Raw genomic sequence first — 17,778 nt, 5'->3', positions numbered from 1 at the left:
CTGTCTGACTGAGCCCTAAACAAAATCAGAATTGTAATCCCAGACAATTCCTTCAATATTGTACATTCTGGAAAATCATATTGCCCCATGCGTTTGTCTGCCCTAGTTCAGACAGGCAGATAGACATCTATTCATATATGGTCCCTTTCAAGAGACTATATAATCTGTTCTCGCATCGATCTACAGCAAAAGGCAAGGCAGAATACTTTACAATTAATTTAAAATACATTTTTTATTGAATTTACAGTGAAAAAAATCCCCATGGAGAATGAGTATATCAAACAAATGCAGGGCGATATGGTCTATACTTAAACATGATAGTAGTATACATGAAGGTGATTTAATCCTTTCATTCCTTGGGGGACTTTGTCTGGGGAAACAAGAGGAGGGGGGACAGTAAGAAACATCCAAAAGAGAATAAATAACCATATTAGTGGTTTTGACCTGTAACATGGTTGCATATTCTATATTGTACTTTCTCAAAGCCATAGAGCAATCCAAAATCTATGTAAATTTTGCAAAGTCTTGTAAGGGGCTAGTAGTACATAACAGGGGTGTTCAATGAATCTTCACATGCCATGACGTGTCCTATTTTACCTTGGGCTTGGCATGTTACTAAACCTCGTTACACCTGCATATGCACAAATATAAAAGCAACATAAAACATAACATGTCTGTAGTGCAAGAGTGTAGCTGCTCAATGAATGTTGAGGGTAAAAGAAAAAATGAGACACAAAACAAAACATCTATACTTGGCTGCAACTTTCTACTGGACCTTCATGAGCCAGCTACTAAGCAGTCGTCTGGTGAAGTCTGTAAAACTCCTCTATATACGTAGCACATGGAGAGCGTTTATTAACAGAGATTATCCTGCTTACATACATAAATAGATTTATATTTTTCTCAAATATTCTATACAACAATGTACAAGAGCATTCTATAAAAGTTACAGAAATAAAACAATTGTAGCAAATAGGTTTTCATTTGTAATTTGGGATTACAAACAGTCTATTATTTTACTGAACCTAGATGCCCATTTAAAGCTTTCTCGGTCTCCTCGCTAGGGGGTTTATACACATTGGCTATATAAGGCCCCTACACTTGACAGGACCGTGTTACATACATATTTACATTTATAGATCTTTATAAAAATTAGAGATCTTATCTTCACTCTGAAAAGTGTCCTCTCAGTTTTGTCCGGCAGGTTTGTGAACGGTTGTCTTCTGCAGCAGAAGTATATCGATGATGTACGCACATCGACACAGCTCAGTTGTTGACGACACTCGCTTCTTTCTGCCGTAGTCGCTCTTTCTGTAATACGAAGGGGAAAGAAATACTAAGAACTTGTTCGATCTCTGGCTTATATAATGAGGATGGAAAAAACATTTTTAATTTAATAACTATTGTACCCTAGAAGCTCATCACCTGCTAGACAGATGCCACCGTGACCGGACTCCGACAATACAAAGAGTTGGTCAAGAGCAACTTTCTCTAATAAGTTACAGACTTGACATGGTTCCTTGCACCTCAGTGAAAGTGGTTTCAAGCCACCGCCTAATCGCATCCTTGCCTTTCAGACTGGCTGCAGCACCAGACATAACACAGAGACATCTCTCGTTAAGGCTGTCTAATGACGTCTTTCCCTCTGTGCAAGTTGGATCAGATTCTCTCTGTGCATGAAGGCACATTTCAGTCAATACTTTGATGGATTATACAAGGCTGAGAATTTCCACTGGTCTGGTACAACTACTTGATTTGTTTATTGGTTAAGAGTTACTGGCATTTTGTTTTTTTATTTCATAAATATATAAATAAATAGCACATATGAAAATCAGAAATTTTGTAATTTATCTTATGAGAGAAATCTGCTTCCTGGACTGATCGTTCAATCTCAATTCATGGGTAAAATATGAAAAACCTGTATTCAGTGAAGACAGACTAACATTATTGAGCAAGGAGATAGCAACTGGTGCTTTTAAAATTCAATGGAGAGGAGGAGCTAGAGGTAGACAACTGGTGCTCATAAAGTTCTATGGCAGTTGCAGCAGAATGTCTGCTATAGACTATCGCAGAAATGGGAATATGGGCATCTCTGAAGACAGATTTTACATGTGAATTGAGAATTTTGAAAATGAAAGATCAGCCCAGGAGGGGAAAAAAAAGCGGATTTCTTTAATACATATTACAAAGTTTCTTATTTCCACGTGACTTATAAAAATGAAAACAAGGGTTACTGTAACATTTACTTCTTCACTTCACTTAAATGTGCATCTTTTGATTTAGTCAAATACTGAGACTTTTCCAAGGGGAATGACATAATTGAAAGTTGTGACTTATCAGATTATTATGGGCAGTTTTGGCCCAGGATGTTTTTGGCTTTTTAGTTTTCAAACAGAAATCTACAGTTGGTCATAACAGGTTATAAATGTTGGAATGACGCTGTCAAGTGTCTGGAACTTGATCTGCTTTCCAGGTGATCTTGCAGGAGTCTTAGCTAAGCTTTCCAATACCCAAGACAAGGTTTTAGTTTGCGGCATTAAGCGTCTTTTCACAGTGTGTCTTGTCCATTTATCAAAATCAGTGAAGGTTTGGTAAATGGATCCATAGACTCCACCAGAGAGTCACCAATTTGGGCTTCATTGGGTGGTTGACATCAGGGTTTAAATATTCTTGGCTGAATTCCATAGCATAGAAGACTGTGCTAATCCATACAAAGGAATCTATACAAAAAAACAAGGGGTAATGTTTCTCCTTGGGAAGAGTGACACATCAGCTCTGGCATGCCAAGGTAAGGAGGCTTATTCACTGGGCAATGCCCCTCTTTAAAATTTAATATGCAAATGGCCTCTTCAGAGAGAAAGAGTTCTTTAACTCTATAGCGCCACCTGTTGGAAGCAGCGATCCTACAAGTCACTATAGACCCTTTAAAGAGCTTTGAAATGTGCCTTAGGATAAAAGCCAAATCAGAATCTCAATTTGCAGACCCGGTGTTTCGGGGGTATTGCACCTCGTTAGTGCAGAGTTCTCAACACAAAACCCCTTGCCCTCCATGTCTCCAAGACATGTAACCAGTGAGCAAATTAGCTATAAAATATTGAGCAAACTAGTTACTTGTTATACATTTTCAGTAACTATTTTGATCTATTTTAAATTTTTGCTATGTTGTAGAACATACTTAAATGTAAAAACTGCAACTTTATAAGGAATTCTTCTTTAAAAGTTGAAGTAACAGACTTGTGAAGTAGACATAAGTCTGGAGCTGTATGGCGATCATGACCATGACAGGTCATGCAGCCAAAGATTTCTGTATTCCATGGCATTATACATCATAGTATTATAATACAAATGAATGGGGTTGCATTGTTACAGCAACAATTCACGAAAACTGCGAACCAGCTGGATTTTTTTTAAACTTGCTTGGTACCTAGTGGGTCAAATTGTAACTAGATGGAGCCATGGTATGTTGCAATGTATCAGTGATATACAGTTATCTTTGGCTGCATAACCTACGTATGGTAAAGTTGCTGTTTTGCACCAGCTCAAACATTATGGACTAAGAAGAGAATTTATTTTGTTCATTACAAATAGCTTCACCTGGCAAAAAAAAAAAAAAAAAATGAAATGTGGACATTTGGTGATCTTCCAGACATCATAAAACATGGAAAAATGACCCAGACCATCTGATAACCAACATAAAAATATTAGGCGAATTCAAACTTGAACAGCTTTGATTTTTTAAAGGCTAAAATTGGGTATGATTTACAAAGATAAATTAGAACGAACATTGTAGCAGACGGCAGCTGCCATTGGCGAGAAGTGAACCCGATATGGATTTACTACTCCTGATGAAGTCTTGATAGGAAACATGCGTCGGGGCGGTGGGGACCCTCATTCCAAGTATATATTGATGTAAGTGTTGCCATCTTGCTTGTTTTAATATACGGTTTTCTGATGTGACCATTGTTCCATATAAGGGGAATTTAACCCCTGATATTGTTTTTTATGAATATAACCAGCTTGATAAGGCACCAATGCACTACATGATATAATATATGATGTTGTATCCACATTCTTTTGTAAATTTCCAGTAGTATTTATGTATTGTAGTAATTTTTCTATCATTCATAACATTTAATAAAATATTTTTTAAAGGTTTATACTCTTTTTGGTTATTTATTAACCATTTCTGTGACAGAGGTTAAATTATATCACAGTAAAAGGTGAGCTTTTTATCTATCCCTAGTGCCAGCTGTAGACATCCAAGATGTGACTGTCGAAAACCCCCCCAAAAAAATACACGGAAACTAAGGGGTTCCCATTGATTAGTAAAAAGTGCCATGCTTCATCTCAGGTTTTCTTACAATTTTGTGTGCATTCTTAAAACAATATATAGTGATCTCTTGTTTTGTAAATTAGTATACTGGTAATTTTTTTTTTTAATTGTTACAAAGCAAATGTTTATAATGTGTTTTAGAAAAAGTCATTCTTACCAAACTGGCGGTTGGATTAATCTTTTTCGTTTCCACTTTTTTTTCTGCTGTCAATTTATTCACAGACTCTTGAGCCATACGAAGCCTTGATAAGGAAAGAGAAAACATCAAAGGAGTTTATTTCCAAATATTTGCCCACAGCAGAATTTTACAATTATTTTCTGATTTACAATAGTAGATTTGTCTGTATCTAGAACTGTGAGTGTAAAAAAAAAAAAAAAAAAAGAAATAAGAAAATATTTGGTGGTATGAGGAAGAAAATTCATGGAGAACATTGGTTGAATGTTCAGAACATTTTAACACATTGAAATGAAATACCTAATGACCATTGGATCACACCTGTCAATAGATGGTCTGATTGGCGAGAGCTGTAAACAGGTGATATCAATGTCAATGCAAGATATATACAACCCCGACTATTGTAAAACTGTATTCTGCTTACAGGCTGCAAACAATCTGATATTCCTAGGCTCTGCTAAATATGAACATTTCTATTGCATTTTTAGTGCTTCAGAAAACAAAAACTAAACTTTTAAATCATGTCACATCCAGTACAGTGTGTATTACTGATGAATTATACACATAGTCCTGCAAATTAAAATCAGAGCGTCATGTTTAAACTACCAAAAAAGGAAACCCATCTGAAATATTTTTATTCTTTTTACAGCTTGGGGGAAAAAAAAAGTCATTGTAACAAATGAGTTGTACATGAAATAAGAAAAGGAAATAAGCAACCTCAATTTGTAGACAAGAAGTGGAAGTGTTATGTAAAATCATCTGGAAATGTCTGCATTAACTATGCAGCCACTTAAAAAACATCCCCCACTCCCCATGCTAAAGGTTTACATGTCCCCAAGGAGGCTACGGATTCAACTCCAAAGTATTGCATGCATCTGGTTACTCTTTTCCCACCACACTGAGTTACACTGTTTAAATCTCTTAATTGATTTATTCAAGTCAATAAAATAAATGCCACAGTGCCCCATGCTGCTCAGTTCCCAAGTTTATGGTGGAACAAGACATTCAGACAACATTAAAGGAATGAGGCATGGGGATAGGGGAGTGAACAGCGTGCAGAAATCAGCACACTTTTTATTAGCTCTATTTAATTATATAAGTAATACAGGGTACAGATGCTGGAGGGTGGCCACCTAGGTGTTAAACAGTGGTGGCTTATAGAAAAGTAAGACTGTGCAAAGTAGCTCTTTGGCTGAGTTTAGAGCAAAAAAAGCCTAACTTTACATAATGGTACTTAGATGATTATGGCCTGTATGAAAGTGAAGGCAGAATCATAGAATATTGGATTTGGAAGAGACCTCAAGGGTCATCATGTCCAACCCCCTGCTCCATCGTAGAAGAGCTCACCACTTCTCATGGCAGCCTGTTCCACTCATTAATCACCCTCACTGTCAAAAAGCATTTTTGCTAATATCTAATCTGTATCGTCTCCCTTTCAGTTTTATTTAATTGCTTGACGTGTTTCCATGTACAAATGAGAATAAGGATGATCCCTCTACCATGTGACATCCCTTCAGATATTTGTAGACAGCTATTAAGTCTCCTCTTGGCCTTTTTTTTTTTTGCAAGGTAAACATTCCCATATCCTTCAACCGTTACTCGCAGGACATACTTTGCAGTCCGCTCACCATCCTGGAAGCTCTTCTCTGAACTTGCTCCAGTTTTCAACCCCTTAACGACCAATGACGGATTTATCCATCATTGGACACAGCCCCCCTGTTTGTTGTGGGCTCCGGCGGTGAGCCAGCACCTTTTCCAGCACGTCAGCTGTTTTGAACAGCTGACATGTGCCTGGAACAGCCGCAGATGGAAAGGCAATCCACCTGCAGCTATTAAACTGTTAAATGCTGCTGTCAAACGCTGACAGCGGCATTTAACATGCATTTCTGGCAATCGTGCTGGAAATCCGCTCATAGGTGAACCCCGTTACGTGATTACGGGTAACCGGTGGATTGGCACGGCAACGAGAGGTCTCCTGGAGACCTCTATGGTTGTCACTGCTGGCTTGCTGTGAGCTCCACCCAGTGGTCAGAGCTTACAGCAAGTAAGTAATTCAGCTACATATAGGCGATCTGATCACCGTCTGTATGTAGGTGAGCCGATTGAGTTATGGCAGCTCTAGTCTCCCATGGAGACTACACTGTGTGCAGAATTTTTAGGCAAGTTGTATTTTAGAGGATTATTTTTATTTTTGATCAACAACTATGTTCTCAATCAACCCAAAAGACTCAAATATCAAAGCGTAATATTTTTGTAAGTTGGCGTGGGTTTTTCTTAGATTTGGCTATCTTAGGAGTATATCTGTTTGTGCAGGTAACTATTACTGTGCAGAATTATTAGGCAACTTAATAAAAACCAAATATATTCCCATCTCACGTGTTTATTTTCACCACGTAAACCAATATAACTGCAAAAAATTTAGAAATAAACATTTCTGACATGCAAAAACAAAACCCCAAAAAATTAGTGACCAATATAGCCACCTTTCTTTATGACACTCAACAGCCTTCCATCCATAGATTCTGTCAGTTGCTTGATCTGTTTACGATCAACATTGCGTGCAGCAGCCACCACAGCCTCCCAGACACTGTTCCGAGAGGTGGACTGTTTTTCCTCCCTGTAGATCTCACATTTTATGAGGGACCACAGGTTCTCAATGGGGTTCAGATCAGGTGAACAAGGGGGCCATGTCATTATTTTTTTTTCTTTGAGACCTTTACTGGCCAGCCACGCTGTGGAGTAGTTGGAGGCATGTGATGGAGCATTGTCGTGCATGAAAATCATGTTTTTCTTGAACGATACCGACTTCTTCCTGTACCACTGCTTGAAGAAGTTGTCTTCCAGAAACTGGCAGTAGGTCTGGGAGTTGAGCTTCACTCCATCCTCAACCTGAAAAGGTCCCACAAGTACATCTTTGATGATACCAGCCCATAACAGTACCCCACCTCCACCTTGCTGGCGTCTGAGTGGGAGAGGAGCGCTCTGCCCTTTACTGATCCAGCCTCTAGCCCATCCATCTTGCCCATCAAGAGTCACTCATTTAATTGGTCCATAAAACCTTTGAAAAGTCAGTCTTAAGATATTTCTTGGCCCAGTCTTGACGTTTTATTTTATGTTTCTTGTTCAAAGGTGGTCGTTTTTCAGCCTTCCTTACCTTGGCCATGTCCCTGAGTATTGCACACCTTGAGCTTTTTGTTACTCCAGTAATGTTGCAGCTCTGAAATATGGCACAACTGGTGGCAAATGGTATCTTGGCAGCTTCACGCTTGATTTTTCTCAATTCATGGGCAGTTATTTTGCACCTTTTTTGCCCAACACGCTTCTTGTGACCCTGTTGGCCATTTGCCATGAAACGCTTGATTGTTCTGTGATCACACTTCAAAAGTTTGGCAGTTTCAAGACTGCTGCATCCCTCTGCAAGACATCTCACAATTTTGGACTTTTCAGAGCCCGTCAAATCTCTTCTGACCCATTTTGCCAAAGGAAAGGAAGTTGCCTAATAATTATGCACACCTTATATAGGGTTTTAATGTCATTAGACAACACCCCTCCTCATTACAGAGATGCACATCACCTGATTTACTTAATTGGTAGTTGGCTCAAGCCTGAACAGCTTGGAGTAGGACAACATGTATAAAAAGTATCATGTGATCAAAATACAACTTGCCTAAAAATTCTGCACACAGTGTATAAAAAAATGTTTTTAAAAATATTAAAATTAAAAAAAAATATAAAAGTTTAAATCACTCCCCTTTCGCCCCATTCAAAATAGAACAATAAAAAAAATCAAACATACACATTTTGTATCACTGCGTTCATAATCACCCGATCTATCAATAAAAATAACAGATTAACCTGATCGCTAAATGGCGTAGCGAGAAAAACAAGTCAATTACTTTTTTTGGTTGCCATGACATTGCCCGTTATTGCATTTTAATGCAATCAAAAGATTGTATCTGCACCAAAATGGTACCATTAAAAACATCAGCTCGGCACGCAAAAAACCCAACCCGAGATCACAGAAAATGGAAACACTACGGGTATCGCAAAACAGTGCAATTTTTTTTTTTTTTTTTAACAAAGTTTGGAATTTTTCACTACTTAGATGAAAAATAACCTAGACATGTCTGGTGTCTATGAACTCATAATGACCTGGATAATCATAATGGCAGGTCAGTTTTAGCATTTAGTGAATATGTTAGAAAATCCAAAACAAAAAACAACTGTGGGATTGCACTTTTTTTTTTGGTGTCTTTCAAAAGTACAACTCATCCCGCAAAAATCAAGCCCTCACATGACCATATTGACAGAAAAATAAAGTTATGGCTTTGGGAAGAAGAGGAGCGAAAAACAAAAAAGCAAAAACAAAAATGCCTTGTCATGAAGGGGTTAATGTCTTTCTTTAAAATGTGGTGCCCAAAATTGGACACAGTATTCAAGATGAGGCCTAACCAAGGAGGAGTAGATGGGAATAATTACTTGACGTAATCTAAATTCTATGCTTTTCATAATACATCCTAGAACGGTTTGCCTTTTTTGCTGCTGTATCACACTGTTGACTCATATGTGCAGTCTGAAGATGTAATTTTTGTTTTTCCTGCCCAGATGTAGAATCTTGCATTTCTCCCTGTTAAATACCATTCTATTAGTTGCTGATCAAGCTTATCTAGATCCTTCTGAATCCTTTCTCTGTCTTCTCTAGTGTTAGCTATCCCTCTTAGCTTTGCATCATCTGCAAATTTGATTAGTTTACCTTCAGTTCCCTTATCTAGATCATTTATAAAAATGTTGAACACCACTGAGGCCAGGACAGAGCCTTGTGGTACCCCAAATGAAACAATCTTCCAATTGGATATGCAACCATTTATTACCACTTTTTGAGTACGATCACTGAGCCAGTTATGAATATACCTAACCGTAGCCTTGTTAATACCATACTTGGTCTTTTCAGTAAGGATAGAGAATGTAGCAGCCTATTTTAGGCGACATAATAAGAATAAGTAGTAAGAGGATGTCAAAGCTCACAGTTCAGAAATAAAGATAGGAAGAGAAAGTGGTAAACATTAAACAAGTACTTCAGACAGGAAAATGTTGTATAAATGTAGCAGCAAAGAAGATGCATGTAGTAGTCTGCAAATAACACAGAGATTCAATTTATAGAGGTAGAGAGAGGGCAGGTACCAGTAGCAGTGTGATTGATCAGTCATTTTTTATAGCTGGGCATCTGTCCTGCTGCATTTGAATTACAATTTTACTTTTTTTTCTAAATTTTTAATTCACTAGAATGCAGCGGTAAGACAGCACAATATTTTTTTTTACAGAAAAAAATAAGAAACCAGTGTCCATCGGAGACAGTGTGGTTTCCACAAATTACTGTACTGAACTTTTGCATAACTTATGACAAAAATTATGAGGAAGAATATAGTAAAAAAAAAATGTAATACAAAAGAGAATTAAAAAATGCATACATGTACATGCCACTGTCACCTTCACAAAGTGTGCATGTCAAAACAATTTTTTTTTTACATCCATTTTACTAGCCATATTTTAGGTCTGTGCATGTCACACCAATAAAGTGCCATCTATATGCTCGCTTTTTGTAAATTACCTAACATTTCTTATCAATTTAATGACCAGGCCAAATTTTACAATTCTGACCACTGTCACTTTATGAGGTAATAACTCTGGAACGCTTTAATGTAATCTACAGATTCTGAGATTGTTTTTTCAAGACATATTGTACTTCGTGATAGTGGTAAAGATTTGTTGCATATAACTTGCATTTATTTGTAAAAAAAAAAAAATGGAAATTTGGCCAAAATTATTTTTTATTCCCTTAAGCCAAAATAAACATAATAGTTAATAAATAACATTTCCCACATGTCTACTTTACATCAGCACAATTTTTGAAAAATCATATTTGTTAGGAAGTTGTTAGGAGTGTTAAAAGTTGACCAGCAAATTTGAAGTGACTGAGGGGCTCATATGACTGAAAATACCCCAAATTGATGCCATTTTAAAAACTGTACCCATCAAAGTGCTAAAAACCACATTCAAAAAGTTAAATAACCATCCACGAGCTCCACAGGAATTTTTGCAATGTGCAAGGAAAAAATGACCCTGATTTCTTTATTTTAACAAGAGTCACAGGAGAAAATGGACACAGAAATTTATTGTTCAATTTCTCCTGAGAAGGAGGAAAAGTGCTGTTTGGGAGCATGGCAGGGCTCAGAAGGGAAGGAGCTCCGTTTCACTTTTTGAAAGCAAAATTGGCTGGAATCGAGAGCAGACACCATGTCACATTTGGAGAGCCCCTGATGTGCCTAAGCAGTGTAATCCCCCAACAAGTGACACATTTTAGAAATTAGACCACTCAAGGAATTTATCTAGATATGTAGTGATCACCTTAAACCCCCAAGGTGTTTTACATTAGTTTATAAAGTAGAGCTGTGAAAATTGAAAAAAAAAAAATTACACCACAAAAATTTTAATTTAGTCCCAAATTTTTCATTTTCACAAGGGTAACAGGAGAAATTGCACCATAAAATTTGTTGTGAAATATCTCCTGAGAATGACGATGCCCCATATGTTAGAGAAAACTACTGTTTGGGTGCATGGCAGGGCTCGGAATGGAAGGAGCTCCATTTGACTTTTTGAACGTAAAATTTGCTGGAATCATTAGTAGATGCCATGTCCCGTTTGGCGAGCCCCTGATGTGCCTAATTTTTTATTTTAGCCTTATTTTTTATTTATTTTCACAAGGGTAACAGGACTAACTGGAATCCAAAATATGAGGTGAAGTTTCTCCTTAGTACACCGATAACCCATATGTGATTAAAAAACTGCTTTTGAGGCAAAGTGCAAAGTTCAGAAGGAAAGAAGCGCCATATTGGAGTTCAGATTTTGTTGGACTGGTTTGAGGGTGCCATGTCACATTGGCAAAGCTCAGATGCCACAACAGCAAAAGCCCTGATAAGGCTAGGTTCACATTGCGTTAGGGCAATCCGTTTAGCGCTAGCGGATTGCGCTAACGCAATGTATTTTTAGGGGTCGCGTTTGGGGTTCGCGTTAACGTCCCCGCTCTCGCAGATCCCCGATCTGCGAGAGCGGGGAACGGACCTCGGGCACGCCGCGGACGCTGCAAGCAGCGTCCGAGGTGCGCTACAAAAGAGCGGCACATCGCTAGCGCGAGCCGAAAAAGGCACGCGCTAGCGATGCGCTTCAGGCAAAAAGAACACTGCTGTCAATGGGTGCGCTTACGGACCCGTTGCACGGCGTTAATTGCGACATTTTCGCCGTGCAACGCAGTCAGTTAGCGATCACCCAAAAACGAAATGTGAACCTAGCCTTAGAGACACTATTTTACAAACTACACCTTTACTTTCAGTTAATTAATTTTGGGGTGCAGTGATCATATTAACACCACAGGTGTGTCACAGAATTTTAAACCATTGAGCTGTGAAGAAAAACAAATGAAATTATATTTTTACCACTAAAATTTAGATTTAGGCCCCGATTTTACATTTCCACAAGGGGAAGTGGGTAAACATAACACCAAAATTTGTCCCACAATTTCTGCTGAATATGGAAATACCCTATATGTGGCTGTACAGTACTGCTTAGCGATATGGCGAGACTTAGGAGAGACGGAGCTCTATTTGACTTCTGGAGCACAGATTTTCCTGCAATAATTTGCAGACTCCATATACAGACCTCCTAAGTGCTAGAAAAGCAGAATCCCCCCTCAAGCGACACCATTTTGGAAATTATACCCCTTTGGGAATTTATGTACAGGTGTAGTGATAATTTTGACTCCATGGGTGTTTTCCAGAAACAAAAAGCAGTGGATGTTGCAGAGTAAAAATGGCAAACTGCCGCTGCAGTCCCCAGTACGTTGTAGTCCACAACTTATGCTTCAGGAGACACGCACCCGTAAACTAGGAGGGCTCTCCTTGCTACAGAAATGCCAAACATTTTTTGCAGACATCAAAGGTGGTTTAGGCACACAAGCTCAGAAGGGAGGGGCTATTTGGTTTTGGAGCACAGAATTTGCTGAATTTCTTTTGGGGGCAACGAGCCATTTAACTTTTCCAGAGCCTATCCAGTAAAGTGGAAGCCCCACTACTATATTTCTGATAACAGATGACAGACCTGAGTGGGAACTTACATTTTTGTGAATTGAGTTGAAGCTATTATTGGGGACATTTTACTTATCATTTGGGATCACATTTATCTTGCGCCATTCGCTAAGAACTTATATTGGGGTTTCGATCTAAATCTGGAATTCAGTTCAGATTCAGATGAAAACCTCGAAGGATCCATTCACTATAATGAAGCAGCACAGTTACTCGCACAGTTAGCACAGCCACGCTGGTCGGCTTCTTCAGGTTGCCGTGGCAACGCGTCCCTCAGCGTCGTCCTCTCCCTCCCCTCTCCTGACGTGTCGGGGTTGGGGCGGGACTTGATGACGTGGGACCCGCCGCTTCCTGTTTGCTCAATGGACGCAAGCGCCGTGACAACCGCTGCATTTAAAAAGCCGGCACTGCGTCCCCCTCATTACCACGACCCCCAGGAAGAAGCTACGTTGCGAAACGCGCGTCGGGGTTCCCCTTCTCACGGCAATCCACTGGTGTGCAGGTAACAACATGGTGCTACTGCCTTTATAATGAACCTTTTCATCTTTAGGTGTTTCCTTATGTATTGATACCTATATCTACTCTAATTAATGCACTTGCACCTTATTAGTATTTAGTACTTTACTATATGGATATTATTACCATTACATGGCACAATACTGATATATTTTTTATTTAATACATTTTGAGAACCTTAAATGCGCACTCTAGCAGCTGACATATTTATATTTGCCTATGGGCAGTTTTGCATATATATTTGGTGGAACTTTTCCAGTATATTCCAGAGCCTGCTGGAGCACCGTTGTTCCGTACCCACTATATTATTAAATAGTTTTGATTGGTACTCTTATTTATGTCATGCTATGGATTGCCTGAGTTCATTCTGCCTTGTTCCAATCCCCTTCTGTTTAATTATGATAATTTTTGTTTTTAATTCATTATGAATAAAATATTTTGAATTTTATTTCTTGGGTTTGTATTTCCCTTTCTTTTTGGTCTTAGTTACTCTAGACTCAGTCTGGCCTCTGTTCTGTGGTGTCCTTTTAAAAGGTGCACAACCCAACAGAACTTTTATGCACGCCTAAATAGGCGGACACCAAACTACAAATCAGACGGCATACACAGGCCTCCATCTGCTTCAATATAGAGAATCTTCTGTTGAGGGTTCCATCTAAATAATGTATTTCAGAGATTTACACAGAAGCCCCAGTGTAAGCGCTCAGCGCAGCGCACAGGTTAAATGATCAACACCAGGTGAAGAATTGGTTTTAATTATTGTTTACACCATTCCTTGTGTAGAATATGTGATTAAACTACTTTATTCCTTAGGTCAGTGAAATTACAACGAAAGCAGATTTATAAAGTTTTTTTTTAGATTTGGCTGCCATCACATGCTAAGTGTCGCTTATTTTTCCAAAAACTAGTTTTTGCATCGCCATATTTAGATAGCTATAATTTTTCCATATTTTGGCAGACAGCGCCATGTGAGAGCTCGTTTTTTTGCGGGACGAGTTGATGTTTTTATTGGTAAGACTCAAAATTAGATATATAGAGGGTTCAGAAAGCAAAAATCATGTAAATACCCTATAGCTAAAATTTACTTTTATTATTAAAATAGGCAAACCATACCACCCATAGTGACAAAAACAAAAAACAAAAAGTGTTCAACCCAAAAGAACTAATGGGTAAAGCTAGAAGTCCCTGGACAAGCAACTATCCTAACCCTACCTAGCTGCGGAGGTAGACACCCTAGAGGGGAGCGAATTGGCGCCCCGGCTCCATGATGGCTGACCCTAGGGGCCCTGATACACCCTGACGCCACTAGTGAGATCCTCTACCCATAACCTGCAGGACCCCTAACACTATACAAAGGTTGTGCTGTCCTAAGGACGAAACTAGATCCCCACAAGCATAAAAACAAACATGAACACAGACAGGCAATAAATGGTGTTTACATAATTAAAGTCTGCAGATCGTAATGTAGAGGTGGTTGGTATTGGATACATGCACGCCACCACACCAAAGATTTGATATAACCATCTAGGTTTCCATATTAGTTTAGTTTGTGCCTTAAGATAAGGGGATCCCCCAATTTTACAAAGACACATTAACCATCAAATGGCTCATCCACATGTATATGTATACAGCCCAGCAAACCGGGTTCACGATAAGACATTGCCAGTAGTAACCAATATGGTAACCATTAATACTCATCTGCACTTGACTAGATGCCATACACCATTAGCCCTTTAGCGTTAGCACCTCAACGCGTTTCGCCTACTTAGGCTCATCAGGAGGTCCGATGTCATGATATCTTGCATCACAATAGATAAATAGCTTAATGCCAGCTGATGTATACCCCCCTCTTTTGGGTTGAACACTTTTTGTTTTTTGTTTTTGTCACTATGGGTGGTATGGTTTGCCTATTTTAATGAAAGTTAATTTTAGCTATAGGGTATTTACATGATTTTTGCTTGACGTTTTTATTGGTACCATTTTTGGGCACATGACATTTTTTGATCGCTTTCTATACTGATTTTTGGAAAATAGAATGAACAACAAACAGCAATTCAGGAATTGTGTTTTTTGTTATGCTGTTCTGTGTGTGGTAAAATTATTAAGGCAGTTTTATTCTTCGGGTCAGTATGATCACATCAATACCACATGTATTTTTTTTTTACATTTTGTTGCTTTCACTCAAACTTTCAAAGAAAAAACATTTTTTTGCATCACTTTATTCTGAGAGCTATAACTTTTTTTTAGTTTTCTGCTGGTGGAGCTATATGTTTTCTGAGGTACAAGATGAAGTTTTCAGCTACACCATTTTTTTTCATATTCGGCTTTTTGATCGCGTTTTATTCCACTTTTTGTTTGGCGGTATGATGATAAAGCATTTTTTGTTGCCTGTTTTTTTTTTTTTTTTTTTTTACTGTGTTTACTTAAGGGGTTAACTAATGTGATAATTTTTTTTATAAGGATGGTCGTTCCGGACTCAGCAATACCAAATACCCGGATTGCAGTTATAAAGATTAGTAATGCAGGAGCTATGCTTTGTAACTGTCAGTGCTGCACTGGCACAAGTTAGATAGTTCATGCACTGCATATGCTGTAACTAACTTACTAGAGCCTGGTGACCCGGATATCGTCATGACGACATGTCACCATGGCAACGATCGGGGGCCCCATGATGACATAGCGGGGGTGGCAATCAAAGGGGAGAGGGAGTCCCTCCCTCTGCCTGTCTTCTAAATGCTGCGATCAATATCGATCACAGCATTTAGGAGGTTAATCTGCTGGGAGTGGTGAAGGCACCGCTCCTGGCAGTGAGTGTCAGGTGTTATGTGAAATCAGCTGATCACCCAGCAGTGGTCAAGCGCGCAAAGTCGCCTGGACGTATTAAAACGTAAAACTGAAGTAGTAGCTATAGGGCTGTAGAACCACTACATAGAAAGACATTATTGTGCAAGGGACGAGGGGAAAAACCTGCTACAGAATTTCCATTTGGGAGTTAAATCCCTCATATACATTAGATAGCTGTAGGGCAAACGGTCGTTGGGCCAACAGCTACCTCTCTAAACTCCCTCATGTGCAGGAGTGCTTCTTCCGAGATCACCATAAAAGAAGTGCTGCCAGACTCCTTTGTCAGTGGCTTATCTATAGGGAGTAGAAATACAGCATTCTGGATCCTTCTCTTCCCAAACGTCATCTTTTGGGCAGAGGAGAGAGGCCCCAGTAACATTAAACAGTTTGCTAATCCCCACCCCAATATCGGCAGCTTTAACCGACATTAATGTATGAGGGCCGTTACATCTATTAAAACTGGAGGTGAACTGCAAATGTTCAGACCCCAAAGTAAGAATAACTGGCTGGTGGTAAGCCTCTTCAAGGAGTCTGACACTACAACTAGCATTAAACAACCATCAGTAATTTACATCAGTATTTGTTAGCCATGACAAGAAGTGGGTGATAATTACAGAAGTGGTGACGTGTTTCTATTATACTTTTCCTCTGATTGTTCCACTCCTGATTTTGGCTTACAAATAGAGATGAGCGGTGTTCGAGTCGAACTGTTCGCCAATTTCAAATTCGAGCTGTTTTGGGCGGTGTTCGAGTCGTTCGACGAACCCGAACAATTTGCTTAAAATTCGGCTGTTCGAGTTTCTGTTCGATAACTGTTCGTTCACCAAAAGCCTAGCTTGATTTGCACATTAAAACTGTTTATCATTGTTATTGGACTGTTTCAGTGTATAGTAGCAAGGGGGGGGGGCGGGGGATAGATCTGTGCTGAAATAACGCCGATCTCCATTTTTTTTCTTTCCCGCATTTACAGAGGGGCGGTGCAGTCTCTCAGCCTATCAGCAGTGCACACACACACAGCAATGTGCATGTGATGCAGACAAGCAAGGGCATGTGTCATTGGCTGTGTATGTCACATGTCACTCCTTGCCCAATGAGAACCAGCCATTTGCCCCGTCGTCACCATTTCCTCACTGCTGCAGCTTAGTGTTAGACGGCAACGCTGCTGCTGTGGGCGCTATACAGTCAAAGAGTCTTTTTTTGCCAGCAAATTTTCTGAGAGATAGGTTTAGGGAGTCGGGAGTTGGGACTAGTTGTAATATCAGCCCTTTTCAGGGTAGGTTACAGCAGTTCATAGCACTGTTTGCCAGGCAGGTCTGAGCCAGAGCTGTGCAAGTGTTAGTCACAGCATTTGGTGTAATCTAGCTCAGCCAATCCTTTTGGGCTAGCAGCAATGTCTGATAGTCATCTGAGTAGCCCGCCTGTGAAGCTAGCTAAATCGCCTGTGTATCTCAATTTTTACGGCATCTAACCCAGTAAATCGTTTTGGGGTTTGGGGCTTAGTAGCAGTGTCTGTATGTCAGCAGAGTAGCCCGCCTGTGAAACAAACTATACAGCCTGTGTATCTTTATTTTCACTGCATCTAATCCAGTTGATAGCTTTGGGCCTAGTAGCATTGTCTGCACGTCAGCAGAGTAGCCCGCCTGTGAAACAAACTATACCACCTGTGTATCTCTATTTTCACTGCATCTAATACAGTTGATAGTTTTGGGCCTAGTAGCATTGTCTGCACGTCAGCAGAGTAGCCCGCCTGTGAAGCTAGCTACACCGCCTGTGTA

General features: G+C 39.4%; 1 protein-coding gene across 3 annotated transcripts in view; it reads right to left on the bottom strand.

Annotated features, from left to right (window-relative positions):
- Nucleotides 1-215: 215 nt before the first annotated feature.
- Nucleotides 216-17,778, bottom strand: part of FMN1 (formin 1) — a 445,090-nt gene continuing 427,527 nt past the window's right edge. For all 3 annotated transcript variants that reach the window (XM_077263405.1, XM_077263415.1, XM_077263424.1), the window contains 2 exons: nt 4,491-4,575; nt 216-1,311 (listed from right to left, as the gene is read on the bottom strand). In XM_077263405.1, the coding sequence (XP_077119520.1) occupies nt 1,267-1,311; nt 4,491-4,575 (130 nt within the window). In that variant the 3' untranslated portion in view covers nt 216-1,266. The remainder of the gene's footprint in view (nt 1,312-4,490; nt 4,576-17,778) is intronic.

This window comes from Ranitomeya variabilis, chromosome 1, assembly GCF_051348905.1.
Source record: "Ranitomeya variabilis isolate aRanVar5 chromosome 1, aRanVar5.hap1, whole genome shotgun sequence".
Lineage (NCBI taxonomy): Eukaryota > Metazoa > Chordata > Amphibia > Anura > Dendrobatidae > Ranitomeya > Ranitomeya variabilis.
The sequence above is the reverse complement of the archived record's forward strand: the minus strand, read 5'-3'. Positions and strand labels throughout refer to the sequence as shown.